A 20,562-nucleotide genomic window follows, 5' to 3' on the forward strand; every position below is an offset into this window, starting at 1 on the left:
TAAGATTTGAGGGAGAGTCTGAGAGTATGTGCGTGTAAGAAGTGGGAAGGGGTAGATGAGTGCGTGGTTGGAAATTGTATGTACATGAAGCGAAACATAGCAGCGATGCTTGATCTGCTCAAATATAAATCGCTCCGCTCCAAGACTGCGGGACCTCAAGTCGTGGTATGCATGCAGACAGCGATATCCATGCAAGCAAGCATACTTTCGCCGTCCAAGCCACCGAAGCATCCATTCATCCTTTACTCTATCACATTAAACCAACCATGCCCGATCCATCATGTACTCATATACCAAATATCATCATCAAACCCGAATACCCGCGAAATCTCAACACGCATCTCCACGGCGCGAACCCACCGTCGTTTCAATTTCCCAAGTCGCCTCCTGCGTTCTTGACCATGACACCCCCACTTCGGCCTCCAGTTGCGTGAAACGCCGCAGCAGGTCTCGCCGCATCATCCCTAACGCCCATACCCCGCCGACGCACCCATCCCAACAGCCATATGATTACGCTGGTGGAAAGTGCCGATGGGTTGGAAACCCCTAGAAAAAAACAAAAGAATCACGAGTCAGCAAGGACACGAACATGAACATCGGTTTGCCGAGTTTGGATGAATGGAGGAAAAAACTCACTTGGCCAAATCAATCCCCTCGTCCTCCCCATCATCCACGACGTGGAAACCATTAACCGCCGGCATACCGGAATGAGCAGGATGATGATCATGGGCGTGGGTATGGGTATGTGTATGTGAATAAGAATGCTGGGAAGAAGGCAGCGGCTGTTGCTGCGATGGGTGAGGAGCCGAAGTATGATAACCATTCATCTGCGGCTCAACCACCACATTCGGACCCTGCAGCAGCTGAGCAGCAGGCTGAAGTGAAGGCGTCGGCAGAGCAGGGGAAATACTGCTTCCAGCTCCATTTGAGATGAGCGAGGGTGCTGCGCCGGAGGGGCCGGAGTGTTGCGAAGCTGGGCGTGAGAGACGGATGGAGTCTGAGGTGGCGGAGTCGTCCTGAGCAGGCACCGGATCGATACCACTAGCCATCTGACTCAGTGTCTTGGCCACAGCGGTCGCGGGCCGGGATAATGTTGGGCTGGCTTCCAGAGGGGGTACGCTGGAACTCTGCGGTCGAGGTGGGGAGCTCGAAGGGACGACGGGACTGCCTTTGCCACCTACTTCGCCATCACCCTCCTCGTCTTTCTCATCTTCGGCAGACGCGACTTCCGTATCGCCTTCTTTGACATCCTCCCCTTCCGTCTCGGTCTTCTTGAGCTGAGAAAAGGGCGTCTTCAGCGGACTCAGATCGTAGGGTTTCCACGGCGTAGATCCAATCCCGGCCAGACCTTCCATCTTCCAGAATGGAGCAGGAGAACTGAACTGGATGAAGTCGCTAGGACGTTTGAGCGTGCTAGGAGGAGCAAGACGTTGGCTTGGGCGAAGCGGGAAGGGAGTGTCAGGAAAACCTGTGCGAGTTTCGTCGTTGATGTATAATGCTGGTGGCGAGCCAGCGGCGTTGGCGGCGAAGGTGAGACCATTGCGTGGAGTGGAGCGAGCAAGAGCATCGTAGTCCACCGTTTCGCTGTTGATGCCCAGCCCAATGCGGCCTTCGAGACTCTGCTTGGAGCCGCGATCAGGTGTGTATGCTTCGTTGGCTGTAAGATACATCGGGTGGTACGGGTGAAGGGGAGGAGTGATGTCTTCGTCAGCATGACCGCTATGTCCAAAGCGATTGGCGTGCATTGGACTGATTGGTGAATCGAGTGTGCTTTGCGTGGCTGGAAGTGGTGCAGGACGGCGACAGCCTTTCATCCCTTGTTGCACGAAAGTGTCGAACTCTGTCGGCTCGATCATCCACTTCATGCCCTTTCCCGGCTCGTCTGTACGGCGTGCAATCTTCGTGAAAGCTTTATTTAAGCTGAGGTTGTGGCGGATGCTGTTCTGCCAGCCGCCGGTGTTGAAGCGATAGAAGGCGTAGTTGGCCATGATCCACTTGTAGATGTTGTTGAGAGTCATTTGCTGCTCGTGTGTGCTCAAGATGGCCATACCGATGAGCTGAGCATAAGAGTGTGGGGGCTTCAAGTCCTTTGCAGTGTCGGCCGAATAGTCAATGCTCTCAGTAGACTCCATCATCACCCCGCGAGCATAGTTAGCAGCGGGCGAAGATCGGATGACGCTCTGTTGCGGCCGATGGGGAGTACCAGGACTACCTTGCATAGCTCGCTGAGAATGAGGGTGAGTGCGCTGCTGTTGTTGCTGCTCACCAAGACTAGCGGATGAAATAAAGCCAGGCTGTGAGAGTGTCGCACGACCACCTAACGCATGGCTACGACCGTTGGGAGCCTTCATATCATCGTCGCCCTCGTCGTCATCCTCGGACGACTTCTGAGCTTGCTTAATTATTGAAGCGTCCCAAACTGGACCATCGCCGTTTTCAGCAGGAGTAGTAATGAACGCCATCTGCGTGTTAGCAATCTCAATGACGCTGCCGTTGCGCAAGTACGATTTGTGTCCTCGCTTGAGTACATTGTTGTCAACGCGTACGCCATTACGGCCATTGACAATGACGAACCACTGATAAGCGTCAGAGTCATAGCCGATAATAGCATGCAGCCTCGAGATCTGGCGATCAGGACCGAGGTCGATGTCGATGATGGTCTTGGCCGTGGGCTTTGCAGGCTCCTTGCTCGCACTGGATTCGAGCTTCTCCTGTGCCTCTGGACGACCAATATTTACCTCCACCTTCCGGATGATGAAGGTCCAATCACGGCCGGCGATCTTTCCATAACCTGGTACGTTCTCCTGGCCCAGCAGAAGATTGTTGGAGAAGTCTTCCGTAGCATTAACTTTCCTCTCCGCGATCCTCAAATTCTGAATAATGTCCTGCTCATTAGGCAGGGCAGGCTCGGTCTCGTCGTCACTCTGCTCTTGTGCCTCCGTGCCTTCCGTGTCCTCTCGCTCGTGTGCTCTCGTGTCCCTCGTCTTGCGTCTTCTCGTACTGCGAGCTGGAGGTGCGGCAGCCTCGCTTTCTCGTGCACGCTTTCTAGAGGCGCGCGAAGGCGTGGCGATGGCCTCGGGTGTTTCTGCGTCTGATGGCTCGTGTGGCTCTGCTGCTGCCGGTACCCTGCGCGCACGGGTTTTACCCTTGCGACCGGATTGCGGCATTGCGTAGAGATGGTAGGGTTTGTTGGCGGTTTGCCGTGATTGTTCGTGACCTGCACTGCGACCCTTTCGTGGCCGGGTTCGAATGTTCTTGTCCGTAATCTCCTCGAGATCGTGTTGCGTGTTCTGCACTTCCTTCCGAATGTAGTTCTCGGCCACAGCAGTAGTACTGTAGCATTAGCGAACAACAAATGTCTTATCCCTTTGCGTGCGATGCGTGTGTGCGTGTGCAGAGTTGTTGATGGCCCAGCCGCGTCGCAAAGAAGAAAGAAACCAGTCCCAGCACGGTTCCAATGGTGATAAATTCTAGCACAAGCCCCTCAACACACTCTCACTGCTGACCAGAAGCAGAACGAGGAGTAGTATGGCTGCTTGCTGAATAGCAGAGATGTCAAACACCAGGCGCACTCCAGATGAGCACAGGTAAACACACGCAAGATCTGACGCGCGCTTTCCCGGATCGTCTCCCGTCGCGTCAGATCGCTGCCAAGCCCAATTGATCATTCGTAAAATTTCTGTCTCATGCACCACCGATCACCATTCGTCGTCGATGTGTAGGTAAGCGTCAATACTATCGCTGAATTGTTGCTGGTAGTCAGCTCGGTATCCATTGATGGCTATGTCCACCCGCTGGTTTGCTCTATCGACTTCGCCTCCTCCGTTTGTCTATTCTTGATGACGTAGCTTATTGACGCGACTGGACCGACCACGCTGGTGAGTAACGGCGGCCAACTGTCATACATTAAGGTCTCGAGGAAGCGGCTGCATATCCGAAAGTATGCGTTATGCTATGGACTGGCTGTGTGGTCGACTCCAACACCGGATGCGGTCCTCGCACTAGTGCCAATCAACCAAGGAGAAAGGTCGTCCATACGCCACAAATAACAGCTGATAATGAACGGATCATGAGATTGAATAGCGCTTTAGTCACTTAGGCATTGATGGGCAGACGCACATATCCGATTGCTACCATACAAGATACGGTGGGTAGCTTAACACCTGTGTTAACCAGCGAGCAAACAGTAAGCGACCGTAATCGAAGAATCCCAACAGCAGGTCTTGCAAACCATGCACATCACTGCTGGAAACGAACAATCATAATCCTGCATGATCATCGTCGCACCAGATGCAACGGACCTCAGACCGATATGAGTGGCTAGTCTTGACAGCGACACTAGAGGACGCACGCGCATGCCGAGCGGCGCGCGTGGAGACAATTGATCATGTGACCTATATATCCTCATGCCTGAGGTTTTCGATCAGTCCAATGTTTTTGCCCGTCTTCACGAACACCATGGTAGGTCGAAGCTCATGCTGACAGTCCATTGAAAGAGCATCGAACAGCCTAGCAATCTAGAGTTGGATAGGAGCTCAAATGTGTGTTGGACTGAGCCATTGTCGATGGGACGAAACCAAGTAATCATCCCTGTACTCCGACCATTACTTTGATTTGCTGTCTGAATACTAGTCGCTGACTTTCGCTTACCCTCGATATGGATGCGATGTGCCAAAGAGATCTCTTAATATCAGAAGCACATCCGTGTTGAACAAGCAGCGACAGTACAAGAATGAAGCGCGATGCATAAGCATCTTGCATTGCGAGCATGTCTTTGAAGCCTTAGCGATCGGGATTCTTAATGCTGACCAGAGAGGCATGTGGTGTTTGTGAAATGCTGAATTTTGACCTACCTCAATCTAAGACTGCTTAGCCATAACCAATCAGGTCTGACATACATGTGCAGCATTGGGGGCGACTGGCTCATCAATGGCCCATCCACAGGATGTCATCTTTCCAAGTAGCAGACTTTGACGTCGTTGGATCGATAATAGGACTGCTCAGATCATCGAGAGTGTCGTCAAAGGCATGAGACGGTGCGAGGCACCATTGGGAAGTGCAGTGCCGAGCTGCGTAGTCCTATTGTCCATAGGTAACGTTGGAGCATTGCCTGGCCGCGAACCGACGGCTCTTGTTCCACGTGCTATACTGATTCGTGAGGTTCGGAATTTGTGGCAGTGACCTTCGCAACACATGTCAAGAGGTACATTGCCTGTAAAGCATATACTCGCCTTGTCAGATGAGGGGAAGCTCAGCACCAGCAAGCTAGAACAGCATCGCCGCATCCACCGCCTATCTAGCAGTGGAGCACTTGGCTGTACAGTCAATCCATCAACAACCACTCACCGACACCACATGACAGAAGTGAGGTCTGAGAAGTGCTCCGAGTATCGGACCGACACAGCTTCGCGAACGGGAGGGGCAGCTGCGTCTCGTGCGTTATCGCGGGTCGGAGAGCGCTTTTAACGTGGTGTGGATCCAGACCTTTCCTGGCATGCTGCCGCGCATGAGTGGGGGTGGCATCCTCCTCCTCGTGGACGGCTGATCATCTATTGTCGGCCGGGCTGATCATGGTAGATGACAGTCAGCTGTTATCTCGAGGCTGATTGATGGCTGACAGGCATGGTATTTGGGTGTTGCCGGAAGCGGCGATGGCTTGATGACGACTTTTCGCGAGACTCCCGCAGCACAACTCGCAGGAGTACGTCGAAATGCTCGTGTGATGTAGATGTGAATGCTTACGGAGTCTGCCCTTGCAATCGTTATGCTTGCTGATCACCCGCCAACCAAAAGACCACGCGGGGAGAGGAGATGCGCGAGCGTGGCTGAAGCGCAGGCTGAGAGGAGGCGACGCGGCCGGCAAGATTCGGGTCAGTCGCAGTCATCGATCGGAGGTTTGGGAAAGGGCGACCGGGACTGGCTTGTGCGAGTCGCACTCTCCACTATCATCCAATCAGCGTGGCACGCTTCCGGGGTTTTGGTAGGTACAGGCACAACAGCTTGAGCGCTTGGTTGGGGCGAGAGTTGGCAGCCATCAGTGTTGGTCTTGCTCTCTGGTCCTTTGACGCAACAACAACACAACCACCATCAACGCAACAACTGGACCATACTACACACACGCACGCTCACCACCCCTTCTCGCATTCGACTTGCTTGCTTGCTTGCTTGCTTGTTCAACGGATTCGCCTTCGTTGTTCAAGTCGCCAATCTACTGCCTACTTGCTTCTCCGTGTCGCGATCGACATCACGCAGCTCCACCACCTTCGACGCGCCTCCAAGCAGCTTTCTTGCACAGCCAAGTACGTCGCATACATTCCAGCATACTATTACTAGCACTATTGGCGTGATCTACACCTCATCGCCGTCGTGTATCCTGCATCGGCATCGAGACCTGCTTCTGACTCATCGGGTTGCTTATAGGGAAGCTCTTCGATCAACCACCACCAACTTCATGGCTCACATCTCCTCGATCGCGATGGCTCTTGCCTCGCCAAGACCCTCCATCGATGTCACCGATCATTGCGACGCCGGAAACGGCAAGCACGGAACTGCAGCTTGCGACAAGCTGGCAGGCGCATTGCTAACGCCTCCCAACTCCTTGTCTCCGGAGTTGAGCGCGCATCTCGCTCATGTCCATGGACACTCCCCACCGCTGATGGACATTGAGCAGGACATGGACACGCAGTCGCAGACCGGTCATGATCATCATACTCCTGGTCTCGACAGCCCGGAGCTGATGCGGACGGCTGGCATGCCGCTCAGTAAAGGTGCCTTGTCCGGCCTGGACGCTTCTGCGGCCATCACACCTGGCATGTTGGCCAAGCACCATCTCCCTGGCATCATGCTAGGCAATGGGCCACGTCCGATACGCTACGTCATGGGCGAGCTTACGCAGACCGTGCCTGGGTTTTCGCGCATCCCTCCTGCCAAGGCTCGTAGACTCGTGGTAGCTGCTCTTGAAAGCCGCAACGGAGGCGGCGTTGATGGCAGTGTTACCTTCAGCAAGACCGGCTGGGGACGGTGGGACGCGCATGTCAAGGGCTCGTCACGGGACTCTGGAATTGGGTCCTACGAAGGACATCCTTCGCCTCCGCGTAGTGAGAGGAGCAGCTATGCTTTTTCGCACAACGACTCCGCTGTGCATATGCTTGGCCCGCATGTGCCGAGCGCCTACCGCGATCAGCACTCCAGCAGTTGGGCTAGCATCCGTGAGGAGGATGAGCTCGACATGGACATGGATGTGCTCGAGAATGAAGCTGATAAGATGTCACTGGACGATGACGACGACCTCAGCCTCGATGACTCTACTGAGGAAGAGGACACCCCCGCTTCAACCTCTCGCATTGAGAGAAGAGCCCCAATTCCAATCACTACCGGCCCACGGAAGAATTATAACGCCATCAGTGCAGCTTATGCACGACGATGGTCACACTCTCGAAGCTGGAGTCGGCGACCTTCCGGCTTCAGCGAACGACAACTTCACTCTACCTCTCTTCCAGTCGCTGGACGACCAAGTCCGGCAGCGCTGAACCCGAAGACTGCAACACCTGAAGAACAGGCTGCAGCGGCAGCATTATTGAGCATGGGATCGATGTGAGCGGCGACTCACCTGGCGTTTTTGATTTGTACCAACCACATCCGCGGCGACGGAACATGATACCCCACAACTTTTCCTTGTCTCTTGTTTACGAACGGCACTGGGCGCCAGCTTTGGTGATGACGAATACACCATCAAAGTACCCTGGATTGACACGGGTGGCGTACCCTACACTCAGCATCACGACACGACGACTATTACTACCACAAACACAGATACCCTGACAGAACACAACCTGTTGACTTTTCAACTACTCTTGATTTACCGCGTACCGGAACGAGGACAACTGGAAACCGCTGGGCACCCGCATTGGAAATCAAGTGCTGATTTTGATGACTGGGACTGACATGGGCGGCTTTCGTACGTTCTAACGACATCCATACCGTTGGATTTTCCTTTCAACAACACAACATTTACTACGACTGGCCAGCACAATTACTATATGGCCAGTAACTTGACTATGCTGCTTCGATACGGCATAGTACCATCGGCGAAGGATGGGACGAGAGGCTTGATGGAAAGGAGGAGCGATGACAATCTTGAGCTCACGCAGGTATATTGCGTTCGAGCTCGATGGAGTTCTTCTTTTTGAACAGCTGCGTGCATGATAGGCACGGGCGATGTGGTGGAAGTGGACATGGCATTTTGGCCCATTAGGTCGAGATGCGCTGAGCTGGACTTCAACTCTGCTCTTGAGTGCACGCACGAAACATGGCGAAAGAGGTGTCGTTTAGTTGTACTACCTCGACGGTTAACATTCATGCGAGTCTTGCAGGATCTGGCTGGGCAATGTAGTGCTGTGTTAGATATTGCTAGTGCAGCTATTGACCTAGTAAGCTATTAGGCATACTGTGCATCCACTGCTATTACTACATTATCTTGCCGATTCTCTGCTTCCTTCATCTCTACCCTTCCATTCGTTCTGCTCGCAACGCACGTCGTAAGTCAGTGCATGATGGAGCGCTGGCCTGTCATATTAGGGGCCCAGCAAGTTTTTGTTCCGTTGACGAAGGATTTGAGGTTGAGGGGAGGATGCGAAGGAGGATGCCATCCTGTTCCTTAGCAATCAGCCACGAACGCGACGTCAGTGCATTGTGTATGCTTGGCTTCATCCTCTCGACCAACGAGATCTGTACACCTACACTACCGGACCTCATCCCGTGCTCACGGAGTGATGATACTGTTGGGTTTTGGCCGTCAGGACGCTGGGTAGCACGTTGGACAGTTGAACATGCGGATGGCTAGTGGGTAGGCAGACGATAGGCGTCGTAATGTATTATAGTCACCGTACATAATGAGAAGCACAAATGATCGTGATGCCACCCTCCGACGTTCACAAGATGGAGGATGTTTCCAGTACCAACCACATGCTTCATGGTTGTCAGATCTGTTCGATCCTTCCAGGTCTAGTCGATACACATGTCACAGGGAGAAGACGATAGAGTGCTTATTACGATGTTCGCAGCCACAAGGACCGATCGCAAAGATCTGACAAAGTCGTTTCGCACAGATGACAACCATCTGTAACGTTGTCTCCAAAAGTTTCAGCCGTCAGGTGGGCGAGCACATGGCTGAACAGATTGGAGAGCGTTGACAAGCAGGTCTGCACGGAACGGTGGAACCAACGCTTCGGATCACATCCCCGACTGCCAAATTGCTTTCCAACGAGCAAGCAAGGTCCAGGCATGAAAGGTAAAGGAACAAAAGTCAGCATCGTGTCAGCCACTTTCGGCAACAAACAAAAGCAGCCATCAGACCACATTACCACCCATGTATAAGCTCTTCGGTTGCGACGCGACATGAAGGAGAGAGAGCAGACGCAAATCTTCGAAACTGTCATCATCAACAGAACAAAGATCGAAAAAGGATGAATCGTGTCACAAGGTCTCGTCCAGCGGATGTACCTTTCCGCCGCCCGGTCTGCAAACGGATCCCGGTCTTTCGGTCAGGTTTGTGAGACAGACAGGTGCGTCTTGACTGCAAACGCCTGCAGGAACGAGATCCATGACCCAGGGAGCCGGGGGTGTTGAACCGGTAGGCCGAGGGGATAATAAGCGTTTGCAACGATGAGGATGTGAGAAGACAGGACATGACATGCCGAGGGAAATAATTTGACAGCCCAACGATGTCATGATGGATTCATGGAATGGGAGGGAAAACCCTTGTACCCTCTCGTCTCGTCTCTCGTTTGTAGTGGATGAAAGTGGAAGGAGGAAGATGTGCAGACGAGGTTGTTTCGGCAAGCAAAAGTTGGTGTGTCGCGTGCAAACAAGAAACCTGGCCTCTGACTCTGACGCCCCAACTCAGGCAAAATGGAATGATCTGTTTGATGGATACGACGCGACACATCTCTCTTATATGAATAATGTGCGGTAGCGAGGCGCGGAATTAGGCTAAGGCAGACCGGGATGGGAAATCCACCGTCACTACTTTTACAATAGAACTTAAGGCTGCCTGCATGGAGGCGGATGCCGGCAGAAGACTAGGTGCTTTTGGTTGCCGGCTTTTGCAAACGCGCACGCGAGATGGGATTTGGTTGATTGCGATGGTTGATTTGCTTGGGCAGCAATCACGTTTGTCGAGTCGCAAATAATATAATGGGACCTCGATGCAACGCACCTTTGCCACATATGGTATTGAATCAGACGAATAGGCTTCTTCCGCACAACTATCGAGCAAAGCTCCGCGATACAGCAACCTGGCAAGAGGGAGAAACAGGCTATCAGTGTTTGTGATGAACCCGCGCAGCTGGGAACACCGGCACGCACTCTAGTGCTGACGCCCACGAGACACATCGGCCGTTCACAATCAAAGGTTCTGCGGCGGAAGTGTGCGCCGGCATTCTGGCGTCCTTCTAGCGACTCGCTTCTTCGGGCGGTTGAATCATGATTTTCCGCCTGCGTTTGCGTCGTGTCGTGTCGTCCCATTTCTGTCATCTGCCGCTACCGTCTCTAATTTCACGGACCGTGAGCCTGGGGGTGGGAACGAAACTCTCGAGGTGCGATGGCCCAGTTTGAAGGGCGGCGCGGCAGGAGGCGAGTCACACAAACATTCATATCGAGCTGCGGGTCGCGTAGCACCTGTCGTGGGTGACGAGCTACAAATTCGCGCCGCTTGTTACGTTTTCGTTGCTGCCCAGTAGGGACTTGCACCGGAGCCATAAGCCACACCAGTGCTTTTGACGTGGAGGTATCCGGTTTATTTTGATCCTGGTCAGCTTTTCGCCTATAACAAGGTTCGAGGAGCGTTGGACCGCTGCAGTGGAAGGCCGCCGCCAGCTGCACGCTAACGCAGGAACCGATCGCCGCCGATCCCAGACCCCTGCCCGTGTGCCTCGGGGAACAAGAAGCAGAAAGGAGAGAGCCCGTAAAGAACATTCTGAAACAGACAGCCGTGCCGTGAGAGCACTGACGTCTTCCTTTCGGCCAGGAGATGTGATGGCAGGGCGGCGTGGAAAAAAGTGTTTGTGAGGCAGATCATCAGCCCCTTGTGAGCGAAATATAACAAACGCGCCGACTGCTGCAAACCTTGTCACCTTTCCTTTTGCTTCGTTATACCGTGCTATCAACCTGTGTCTCCTCATATCATCCTCAATTCACACCACGCTCTCCACTCCAAGAAAGCTGTAAGCCTCGATACTATTCCCATCGTACGACACAGGCCAGCATTCCAACCCGCACGTCACACATCTCATCCGCAAATACCAAACTGTCGTAGCAAAGCGACTAAAGAGCTATCTTCGGCGACATCACACAATCTATCACGAATTGACGCCTCCACCTCTCCGGCCTGTCTTACTGAGGCGGCAATCTGTACTCTAATAACCAGCTATTCGCTGCCCTTGCTACAGTGAGTCAATCCCGTCCTCCCTTGTGCGACCTTTGCATTCCTTCAGCATATAGACTCGCGTCTTCTTGTTCGATCGATCATGTTTGACTGACAGTTGTTTGGCAGCACAATCGCTCTCAATGATCACCAGAGAAAGCTGTTCTTCTGCTCCTCCTGCGATGGCTCTCAACGGTCGCGGCGCATACGATACAACGGGTAAGCAATGATCGACGTAGCGGATCAAATTACATGTACTGACTTATTGTCGTCAGGTACGCCCAAGCCCAAACCTTCGAGCGGTGGTGGCAGCGGTACGAAGAAGCGATAACGATGTCAATCGCCGTCTACGACAAACCACAATAGTGAGCACGCGACCGTGCTCATCAGGCCTCTCATCCGTCGCAACGCAGGACACTGGCTGTCTTGTAAATATGCGCGTCTCCTGCAGCAGCAGATCGATCTGATCCGGCTACCGGAAACGACACGTCCGCGACACCCATTCAGGAGACTCACCGAGCTCCGCACACCACCATCCATTCACTTCAACTGTATTACCATATCGACACTTCACACCTGTTTCCTGATTCGAGCGCCTTTAGCGATACCTGCTTTCGACACCGGACCATTCGCTTCCGGCTTGCAATAATAATACCTCTCGTTACACTTCCAGCGATTATTCTTCCAGCCACCCACCGACACCACCCGCAAACCATCATCGATCATACCACATCACCACTACCTCCTCCAACACTTCATCGACGATTGATTACACTAGCGGATTGGCGTTTCGGGTACAAGGCACTGGATAAAAGACTGGGAATTTGGAATAGACGAGCATCCCGTGGAGCAATCCGCATCGTTGTACAATACTATTGCATCGGGGACACTGGCGTTATCATACTATTCATGGGCAGGCATACACGCTCGCTCGCGTGGAAATCGAGGATGCACCTGGCGCCATATTATTTGAGCTATCATGGCTTGAATACAAGGCGCTCACAGCATCCCGTCTGGATATCATCGACGCCGTCGGTGGGAAAGAGGAGGGAAGCACTTGGGTAACTGTTTTTCTCGGCGCAAGCGTTCATGTAGTTACAGATACCCCATATTGCAATTCTTGTGTTGATGGCAGAAGAAGAAACAACTCATATTTGACATTGCTGTCGTCGCACCGTGCCACCTGCACACGACTCTTCTCGTCTCTTCGTCGCTTCCTGACCTTGGTGACACCATCTTACGCCAAGATTTTGACATCCATATCCGTCTCCTCAGAAATACTTTGTGCGTCCATGACATCGACGTGCAGCTGACCGTGCCACCGTGCTACCAGTCACCGATTCTGGTCGGACTCGATTGTGCTTGCCTGTTCCGTTGAGTAAGGTGCGATGTTACACTGTTTCTGTCAGAACACGACACCTTCCATCTCGACGACAAGCCGTCTCCACTGACCATCACAATGCCGCCACTGCCACCGTCGTTCCAGATGTCGCCGCCGCCGCTTCGGGTTTGACGTTTTACACAGCAGCATGTTTTGGAATTCGTTGTGGTCGGTATGGCTGGAGTATGTCACTTGACAGTTCTTTGCGTCACGTTCGATCATATGTTTTTAGACGAGGTGGCGTCTATCACTTGAGCCTCTTGCTAGAAGACTTTGACTGAGGCAGAACTTGGCGAGAAGGCTTCCTTGAGAAGGTATTAAGTGCTCATCTTCACACAGCCACGACCCTAGTACCCAAAGCTTTCCGCCCAGAACCAGATATCCCGTCCTCGTCCGACCCACCTGCCAACTTCGTCTCGTACGCCTCGAGTCAGCCCGCTTGGTCCACAGACGACTACAGCAACCCTTTCGGAGCCATGGCAGCGCGAGAACGTCTGGTCAAGAGTTTTGTTAATGTTTGGCCGACCAGCCAAGATCGTCAACCCATCTGGAGCAGTCTTTCCGTCTTCGTCCGCTTTGCTCGAAAGCAAGTTCTTCTGCTCCTCCAGCTCAACGCCTTCGCCTGTCTCGCCATATGCATCGTCGGCCGGCTCACCCAGCGCGAAGCCGCCGCTCGTGCCCGTCATATTGCCTGCCTCTCGACAGCCAGTCACAAAGACAATCAATCTCTCCAGGAAACCTTCCCGCTCTCTTGCCTCAGCTGGCAATGCCCAATTGATTTCCGCTTTGGACTTCACACTCCACAGAAACTTGACTCTTTGCCTCCTGTGACTGCCTTTACTTGGACTTAGATCTGCTAGCAATTGTCGGTAGAGTGGCACGATGAACGTCGCGCCTACTCCACCAGCCACGAAGAGTATCCTGTCGTAAGCCAACAGCTTCTCAGCATGTGTGATCACGCCGTACGGTCCCTCAACAGTAATCTCATGTTGCCGCTTCGATTCATTGGCAGCTTTGGCGAGCTTCGCAGTGTTGCCATCTAAGATTCGCGCCACGAAAAGCAAATTCCCATCGACTGCTGGTATGGATGCCACAGTGAATGGATTGCTCCGGAATGTCCTTAGCGTTGGATGGCCAGGCAGAGAAACATAGGCGTGTTGACCAGGTGCCCACATCTGCCGTACTGCTACGCCTTGGGGTTGCGGCACCTCAATTTCCAGCAGATTCGTACTGGGCAGTACTCTCACGGATGCAGGCGCCGTGGTTGAAGCGAGACTCCGAAGGATGATGTTGACAGCATATACGACTGCTGTTTCGTAGAGATAGATCCTGATATGACTAACGTGGAAGAAGAGCACAGGTAGCAGCGCTGTAGCTAGAGTAACATGAGTGGTATAGAAGATGCGATAGCTCCACTGTCGAACGGGCGAAAGCGCAGTCGTACCCACAGCTGTGAAGGCCACGATCCCGAATATGCCGGCCAAGACGTACCATTCCTGGATCTTGGAGGCGAGATTCCCGATTGTGATCCATGCGCCTAGGTAGAAGATTGCGTGAAGGTAGAGGAGTATGGTAGTGATCCGGCCGAGGAGTTGATGTGAGGAGTTGAGTGTTTCGTGAGAGCTCCGTGTAAGGTATTGGAGAGGGGAATAAGGTGTCTTCAGCGCGAGGAGGTATTGCAGTGGCAGTTGTGACGCGGCAATGATGCCAAACCGTTTGGTTAGGTGGAAGTAGTCTAGATATGGTGTAAGCAACGATCAGAACCATATGCTCGAGTGACTGCATTGATAATCGACACGAGAGGGACTTACCATCTCCCGTCTGCACAATACACAACACCAGTAACCACCCCATCCATACGCTGGCCCCCAAGACCTCCCCTTTCCTTCCTCCCATCTTCATGCCCAAGATCTCCACTTCCTCGCCACCCCACCACCTCGCCCTCGTCAAAGCACTCTCCACATCTCTCAACCATCTCGCACTCGAGCCTCGTAACTCCTTGCCTCTCGGCGAGCTCGGCACGTCGTCCTTCCCGCCACGAAATTGTCGTCTCGCTGTCCAGGAACCCAGAAAGTAAAGTTGCAATAAAAGCAAAGGCACCAGAACAGAGAGCTGCGCTCGAAAAGCATACGTGTCCAGTAAAATCCTTCTGTGATCTTTCTGCTCTTCTGTCAGGTTGGGAAGGAAACGGTACGGCCAGCTCATGATGTACTGCTCGACGTTATGATCCGGTCTGGCTTCAATCTTTTTGATGGAGACTATATCAGCTAAAGGTCATCCTAGACCAGTCTCTGACTTTACGAAGAGGACAAGACGACTCTCCTTCACGTTCCCGCGAGCAGCACTGGTAAGATTATATCATCTAGTATGCTAGGAAAAGGACGGTAGCAAGATCGAAACGGCATGCGTAAGAACGCAGGCCTCGTACACTAGCGCCATATCAATAGCGATTCGTAGCCGCTAGATCGCTTTCGATCATGCTGCTTGGTAAACACGTGCACGTGCACAATCCTGAACATTCACTTGCAACTTATGCGTCAAGCTACGGCAGACCGGCTTCAAGGGTAACATGGCGACGACTCACTTTACACAGTGTCGGCCCCAGTGCGCACAGCTAGAGAATCTTTGCAATACAAGTGTATGAGTATAGACACCACTGCGCTCCTCGCCATGTCGCCAACAACATAAAACAAAGAACAAAACAGCAGCCGCTGAAAACGCTATCAAGGCCGTAAGAAAATATCAGAAGAAGCATCTCCGCTCCACGGCATGAGACACAAGCCGCCGTATGTGCCGCCGGTAATAGGTCGGACCGAAGAAGACAAGTAGGAAACAGAAAAAGCATGTTTACACGACCGCTTAGCCCCTTCGCTTTTCCCTCCTCCCTCTTTCCGCCTGTTTCCTCCTCTTCATGTTAACAACGATCTTGGGTATAAGAAAGCAAACGCACGCCACATATGAACACATCCCTCGTTTCCCGTCCACCAGAATCAAGAATACAGCAGTCTTACATCACGACACAGCACCCACAGCTTCTACTCTTCTTCTCTTTGCCTTCCTTATCGGTCGGTCCGACAACTTCCTTCTCGTTCCCGTAGTCCGGTATCCTCGGCGTGGCATTGTGCGGCTGTGCACCAGCCCTGGCGTTCCCACCTTGGGCACTTCCAGCCCCTCCGACTGTCGTAGCGGCACTCGCGCGCTGCATATTGGCCGACGGATCAGTGATGGTAGGTGTGATCTTATACCCTCCACTGGTTCCCGGTCTGAGAGAACCGGTGACAGAGCGCGCATCATCGCTCTTCGTTGGGCTGAGAGGCCATGGACGATCAGGCGAATTGGCATTGTTGCCGTTGCTGTAGGCGGAAACAGGCGAAGGCTGATCGAAGTACTGTGCCGACCCAGGTATCACCGGACTGAGGCCAACAGCTCTTCCACCACCTCCACCGACAATTCCCAGCCCATCGCCACCCTGCCGCTGCTGCAGTCGCTCATGCAACGGTTGCTGAACCGGCTCAGGTAACTCCTTCTCCCCAACAACCCTGAAGTCCCGGTCATACGCACTACCCATTTTTCCCTCCCGTTCCCACTGTTCCTGCTGTAGACGCTTGGCATGCGTGGGTAGCATTTGTTGATCTGGCGGAAGGCGCGGGTCGGGTTTGTACATCGAGGCAATCCAGGGAGCTTCACCTTCGGGAGCGTGGGCGTGGCCAGTGCTGGGTCGAGATTTATGGCCGGGTCCTGATCTTGATACTGGTCGGCCTGAGGGTGTCGTGTTGGTGGCTGGTGTAGATGGCGTGCGGTTCTTTGTATTGCCGTTCGTGAGGTGCGAGGACGTTGGACGGCTGTTTACCTGGTTTTGTGAGGCTTTTCGTCCTGTGGGAGTGTTCTTGGCCGGTGCACGGGCTTTAGTTGGCGAGTTTCCCTCCTGTGCACCATTTTCGTACTCATCAAGCAGCACCTGACTGCCGACACTATCGCCTCTCGCTCGTCTCGCATACTGTCCTTCGTCCCAATTCTCGTGCCATCCACCACTGCCCTGCCTGTTTCTTCCCAGCGGCGAGTCCCGTTCTACTACCTGCTGTGGCACGGGTACTGTAGCAATCTTCGAGATGGGTATTCTGGACGTACTAGGTCTGATGACCCTCTGCTGTTGCAAGATCGGCTGTTGTTGCTGCTCACTAGCCACTTCTTCTGGCGTCCTGAGCTCATTCTCCATAACCGGACTCGTTCCATACCCATGCGACTCCTCCTCTTCTCGCTCCAGATCATCCGCAGCAGGAATAGTAGATACCCTTTTCCTCCGATAGTCGTCGAAAGAAGCATACTGTCCATTCAACTCCTCCATTTGCTCCTCCTGCGCCTCCCTACTAACGGCCTTTCTCGAACGACTCTGGCTCCTCGAACTCCTCCCTTTCGCCCCGCCTTCACCACCTGCACTTCCTGATCTCCTTGACTGCCGAACATTGATACCTGCTTCCGCCATCTCCTGGATCTCGATCTGCGCAAGTTTATCTCGGTGGATCCACGCCGAATCGTCTACGTTCCCTTCTCCAGGAGGATTGTCTGGTAGGGACTCTCTCAACCCATGTCGTGACCTCTTGCGACCCGCGGATGCAGAACTAGCTCGCGTGGACATCTTGCGGGCGGTCACTGCTTCGCTGTCCGACTGTATACCATAATCGCTCGGACGACGATGTGCTGAAGGTGTGCGACGGCGGGCTATTGGGTCTTGGGCTCCTAGTGCTGCGAAGGCGGAGTCTCGTTGTTGTGGTGGTGGTGCGGCGTGGCCGTTTGTCTCGTTCAAGGGCACAGCGTAGGCCCAGTTGCCAACGGCTGGGCTTGCCATGGTTTGCGTTTCTTGCTATTGGTAGGACATCTACAGGTCTCGTCTCTTCGCCTGCTTCCGCTCGAGCGTCCGAAAATGAGGTGTGGTATATGTACACTACAAAAGCTATGTTAGTCCTTCAGGGGTCTTATCGCTGCATGGTCCTATCAATTGGAACGGCGACCAGCGAAGGCAGCGGCAGTGGCAGTAGCGATGGTCGGTGGATATAGTCGAGTTCAAGGAAAAGCACTTGGTCGGGTGTGCTAATGCTTTCACTCCAAGGCTCCGTAGTTCGCGGGGTCAGGTGCAGTAGTGGTGGTATAGGCTGCGTATGCACATGCAGCACCAAAGGAGTTCCACGATCTGGTCCAGTATATCCAGATCCGATAATGTACAAGGATGTCGCGCGGAAGCCCCGTGTGAAAGTAGTAAGCAGCAAGTGTCGCAAGCAGCGACCAGCGCGACCAAGACCAAGTAATACTGCAATCTTACGTATCAATCTAATCGACCGACTTCGCGAAACTCTTCGGCCATTAGAATAAGGGAAGCACCCGTCGGCAGAAGTGCATCCGTCTAGTATTAAGCTTTATCTGCTAAACCACTATAGGCCATCAAAGCTATAATTCGTGCGGATAGTCCCATTCGCACAGGTCGTGTCTTCGTTCTCCTGTTGCAGCCAGACGAGGTCTAAAGACTTTATCGCGCCGCTCTTTCGACGATGTATGATAGGATGTAACCCGACCACTCGGCACGCTCCCCCAGACTGCCGATATTCTATGCTGTACTATGGACGCCGTTGGCAAGCCACGAAACTGAGCTAGGGAGACGGCGGACGCCTTCGGGAGGTCATTGATCGACGCCACTTTCGGAACTTGGCGAGAAGTGCTCGGAAAACGCCTTGATGGATCGATCACGTAGGGTGGCATATGTCAAGACTCGCATGCAGAATGTCATTGTCCATGATAGCTGACTGATATTCGGAGCATTACACAAATGCTTCAACATCCCACAGAGCTTTCTACTGCGCCATGGCGGCCTTTCAAAAAGCCGCGCTGACGTCAAATGTCCGATCCATCTGGATGGCATAAGGCACACATAACAAAGCATATATAACGATCATGCCGCACGATCAGGCTTTCTACTGAATGGAATAGCGAGCTGCGGCGAGAAATCTCTCATACACTCACCGCCACGTCTTGTTGCTACACAATGGTCGCCCCCAACCTCATCCAAGCTTCAAATGTCCAGGTTAAAAACTCCCTTCCTGCCGGCCTGGTAGCACTCTTCATAGGCGGCACAAACGGCGTTGGCGAAACGTCCGTAAAGCAATTCGCCTTCCACGCCAACGCCCCTCGCGTCTATATCATTGGTTGATCACAGGAAGCTGGCGAACGCATAGCTCGAGAATGCCGGGAGGTGAACCCGGGAGGCACCTTCATGTTTTTGCAAAAGGAATTGCATTTGATGCGGAATGTGGAACTTCTGTGCGAGGAGATCAAACAGAAGGAGAAGGTGGTGAATCTGTTGTTCTTGAGTATTGGGACGCTGGAGTATGGGAAAGGTATCCATCCTCGCCACCAGCCAATGCCCCTCAGGCCCTATCATCTGCACCAACACATCTATCTGATGGAGGTGTACTAATCTCTTCGCAGATACGGAAGAAGGGCTCCACTACCCCAGCGCCTTGACCTTGTACGCCCGTAACCACATCATCTCTCGCCTCCTGCCGCTCCTCCAGCGCGCAAAGCACCTGCGCAGAGTCGTTACTGTCTTCTTTGGTGGCGGCTGGGAAGGCAGTATAGATTTCTCGGACTTTCAATCCCGAGGTCAAAGCCGGATGAGGAGCCAGGGGCAGATGGCTGCTATCACGACTCTCGGCTTACTGTATCATCAGACTCAGCAATAGGTTGGAGAAGGTTTGGGCAAGGTGGGTTTTTTGCACGTATTCCCCGGTAGCGTGGCGTCAGGAATCGCGAGAGGCGAGATTGGATGGTTCATGCGGACGCTGAAAGTCATCGCGCATGTTCTTGCTCCATTGGTGGATATTCCATTTGCTGAGGCGGGCGAGCGCTTCGTTTTCCTCTGCACTAGTGCGCGGTATGCGGATGGTGGCGTCGATGGGACTCTGTTACTTGAGGGGCTGGAGATTGGGAAGGGTGTTGATGGGATTGAGGGTAGTGGAGTCTTTTCGGTGGATGAGAAGGGCGAATATGCTGGGCCGAAGTTGGTGAATTTGGTTAAGGAGATGGAGAGGAGAGGAGAGGTTGAGAAGGTCGGGATGATGTTGGCAGGGGGTAGTATGAAGGCGATGCTTCTTGAACTTTGATCCTTGTCGTCCGTGCGGTCTTTCACGCTTGCGATTCGGGTTGTGCCACAGCCGTACTATGTCGTACAGTGGTCACACGGAATATGAAGCTGGATACATTCTTCTTTCACTGGCTTCTTCGCATAGGGGAGACTCCTCGGTGCTACACACCGCCTTCAAGGTTCCTAATGATGACGGGGGTCACGAAGCTGGACAGCGAGATGACTCCGACATGTGTTATGGTACTGGCGTGCTATAGGATATTCTTATATGTCCTATGGATGCCGGGATCATGAAGCTGGACAATTTGTCTATGGTCCGCTTCTGCGCCTAGGCTATACTACAAAGGTGCGAACTCATATCCTCAAAATCATGTCCGGTTATCCAAAGCATTAAGCTGGTGATCGGGTTTCTGCAATAGCTGTCCCTGTCCTGTACGACCGAAGTACTCCACCATACTTCCAAGAAATGCGACCATCAATGCAACGCAAAGCTGGATGCGGGTTGTTTCTGATATCTTTGCACATCATATCCTGCGGAGGTGCTGTACGCTATTTGAAGGCTATACGTCAGCATCTGGGGTGTGCCTCCAAAACAAAGGGCAGTCATCCCATCAACTGATGAATCTC

At 53.1% G+C, this 20,562-nt stretch overlaps 5 protein-coding genes across 5 annotated transcripts; 2 read left to right on the forward strand and 3 right to left on the reverse strand.

Moving 5' to 3' along the window:
- Positions 1-464: 464 nt before the first annotated feature.
- On the reverse strand, positions 465-3,167 carry FKH2 (transcription factor; the record flags this gene model as incomplete). Its single annotated transcript, XM_064840876.1, has 2 exons — positions 465-546; positions 637-3,167. 2 exons carry the CDS (start codon positions 3,165-3,167, stop codon positions 465-467), a joined length of 2,613 nt encoding a protein of 870 aa, XP_064691513.1.
- A 3,308-nt stretch (positions 3,168-6,475) lies between these two features.
- Positions 6,476-7,943, forward strand: STB3 (DNA-binding proteins Bright/BRCAA1/RBP1 and proteins containing BRIGHT domain; the record flags this gene model as incomplete). Its single annotated transcript, XM_064840877.1, has 2 exons — positions 6,476-7,593; positions 7,709-7,943. 2 exons carry the CDS (start codon positions 6,476-6,478, stop codon positions 7,941-7,943), a joined length of 1,353 nt encoding a protein of 450 aa, XP_064691514.1.
- A 5,207-nt stretch (positions 7,944-13,150) lies between these two features.
- On the reverse strand, positions 13,151-15,008 carry LTS14_008190 (uncharacterized protein; the record flags this gene model as incomplete). Its single annotated transcript, XM_064840878.1, has 2 exons — positions 13,151-14,538; positions 14,615-15,008. 2 exons carry the CDS (start codon positions 15,006-15,008, stop codon positions 13,151-13,153), a joined length of 1,782 nt encoding a protein of 593 aa, XP_064691515.1.
- Positions 15,009-15,810: 802 nt separating this feature from the next.
- On the reverse strand, positions 15,811-17,649 carry LTS14_008191 (uncharacterized protein; the record flags this gene model as incomplete). The annotated part of the gene is made up of 1 exon (XM_064840879.1): positions 15,811-17,649. One exon carries the CDS (start codon positions 17,647-17,649, stop codon positions 15,811-15,813), a length of 1,839 nt encoding a protein of 612 aa, XP_064691516.1.
- Positions 17,650-19,065: 1,416 nt separating this feature from the next.
- LTS14_008192 (uncharacterized protein) lies at positions 19,066-19,954 on the forward strand (the record flags this gene model as incomplete). Its single annotated transcript, XM_064840880.1, has 3 exons — positions 19,066-19,189; positions 19,281-19,512; positions 19,585-19,954. 3 exons carry the CDS (start codon positions 19,066-19,068, stop codon positions 19,952-19,954), a joined length of 726 nt encoding a protein of 241 aa, XP_064691517.1.
- Between the last annotated feature and the right edge of the window lie 608 nt (positions 19,955-20,562).

This window comes from Recurvomyces mirabilis, assembly GCF_035927965.1.
Source record: "Recurvomyces mirabilis strain CCFEE 5264 chromosome Unknown scaffold_24, whole genome shotgun sequence".
Taxonomy (NCBI): domain Eukaryota; kingdom Fungi; phylum Ascomycota; class Dothideomycetes; order Mycosphaerellales; family Teratosphaeriaceae; genus Recurvomyces; species Recurvomyces mirabilis.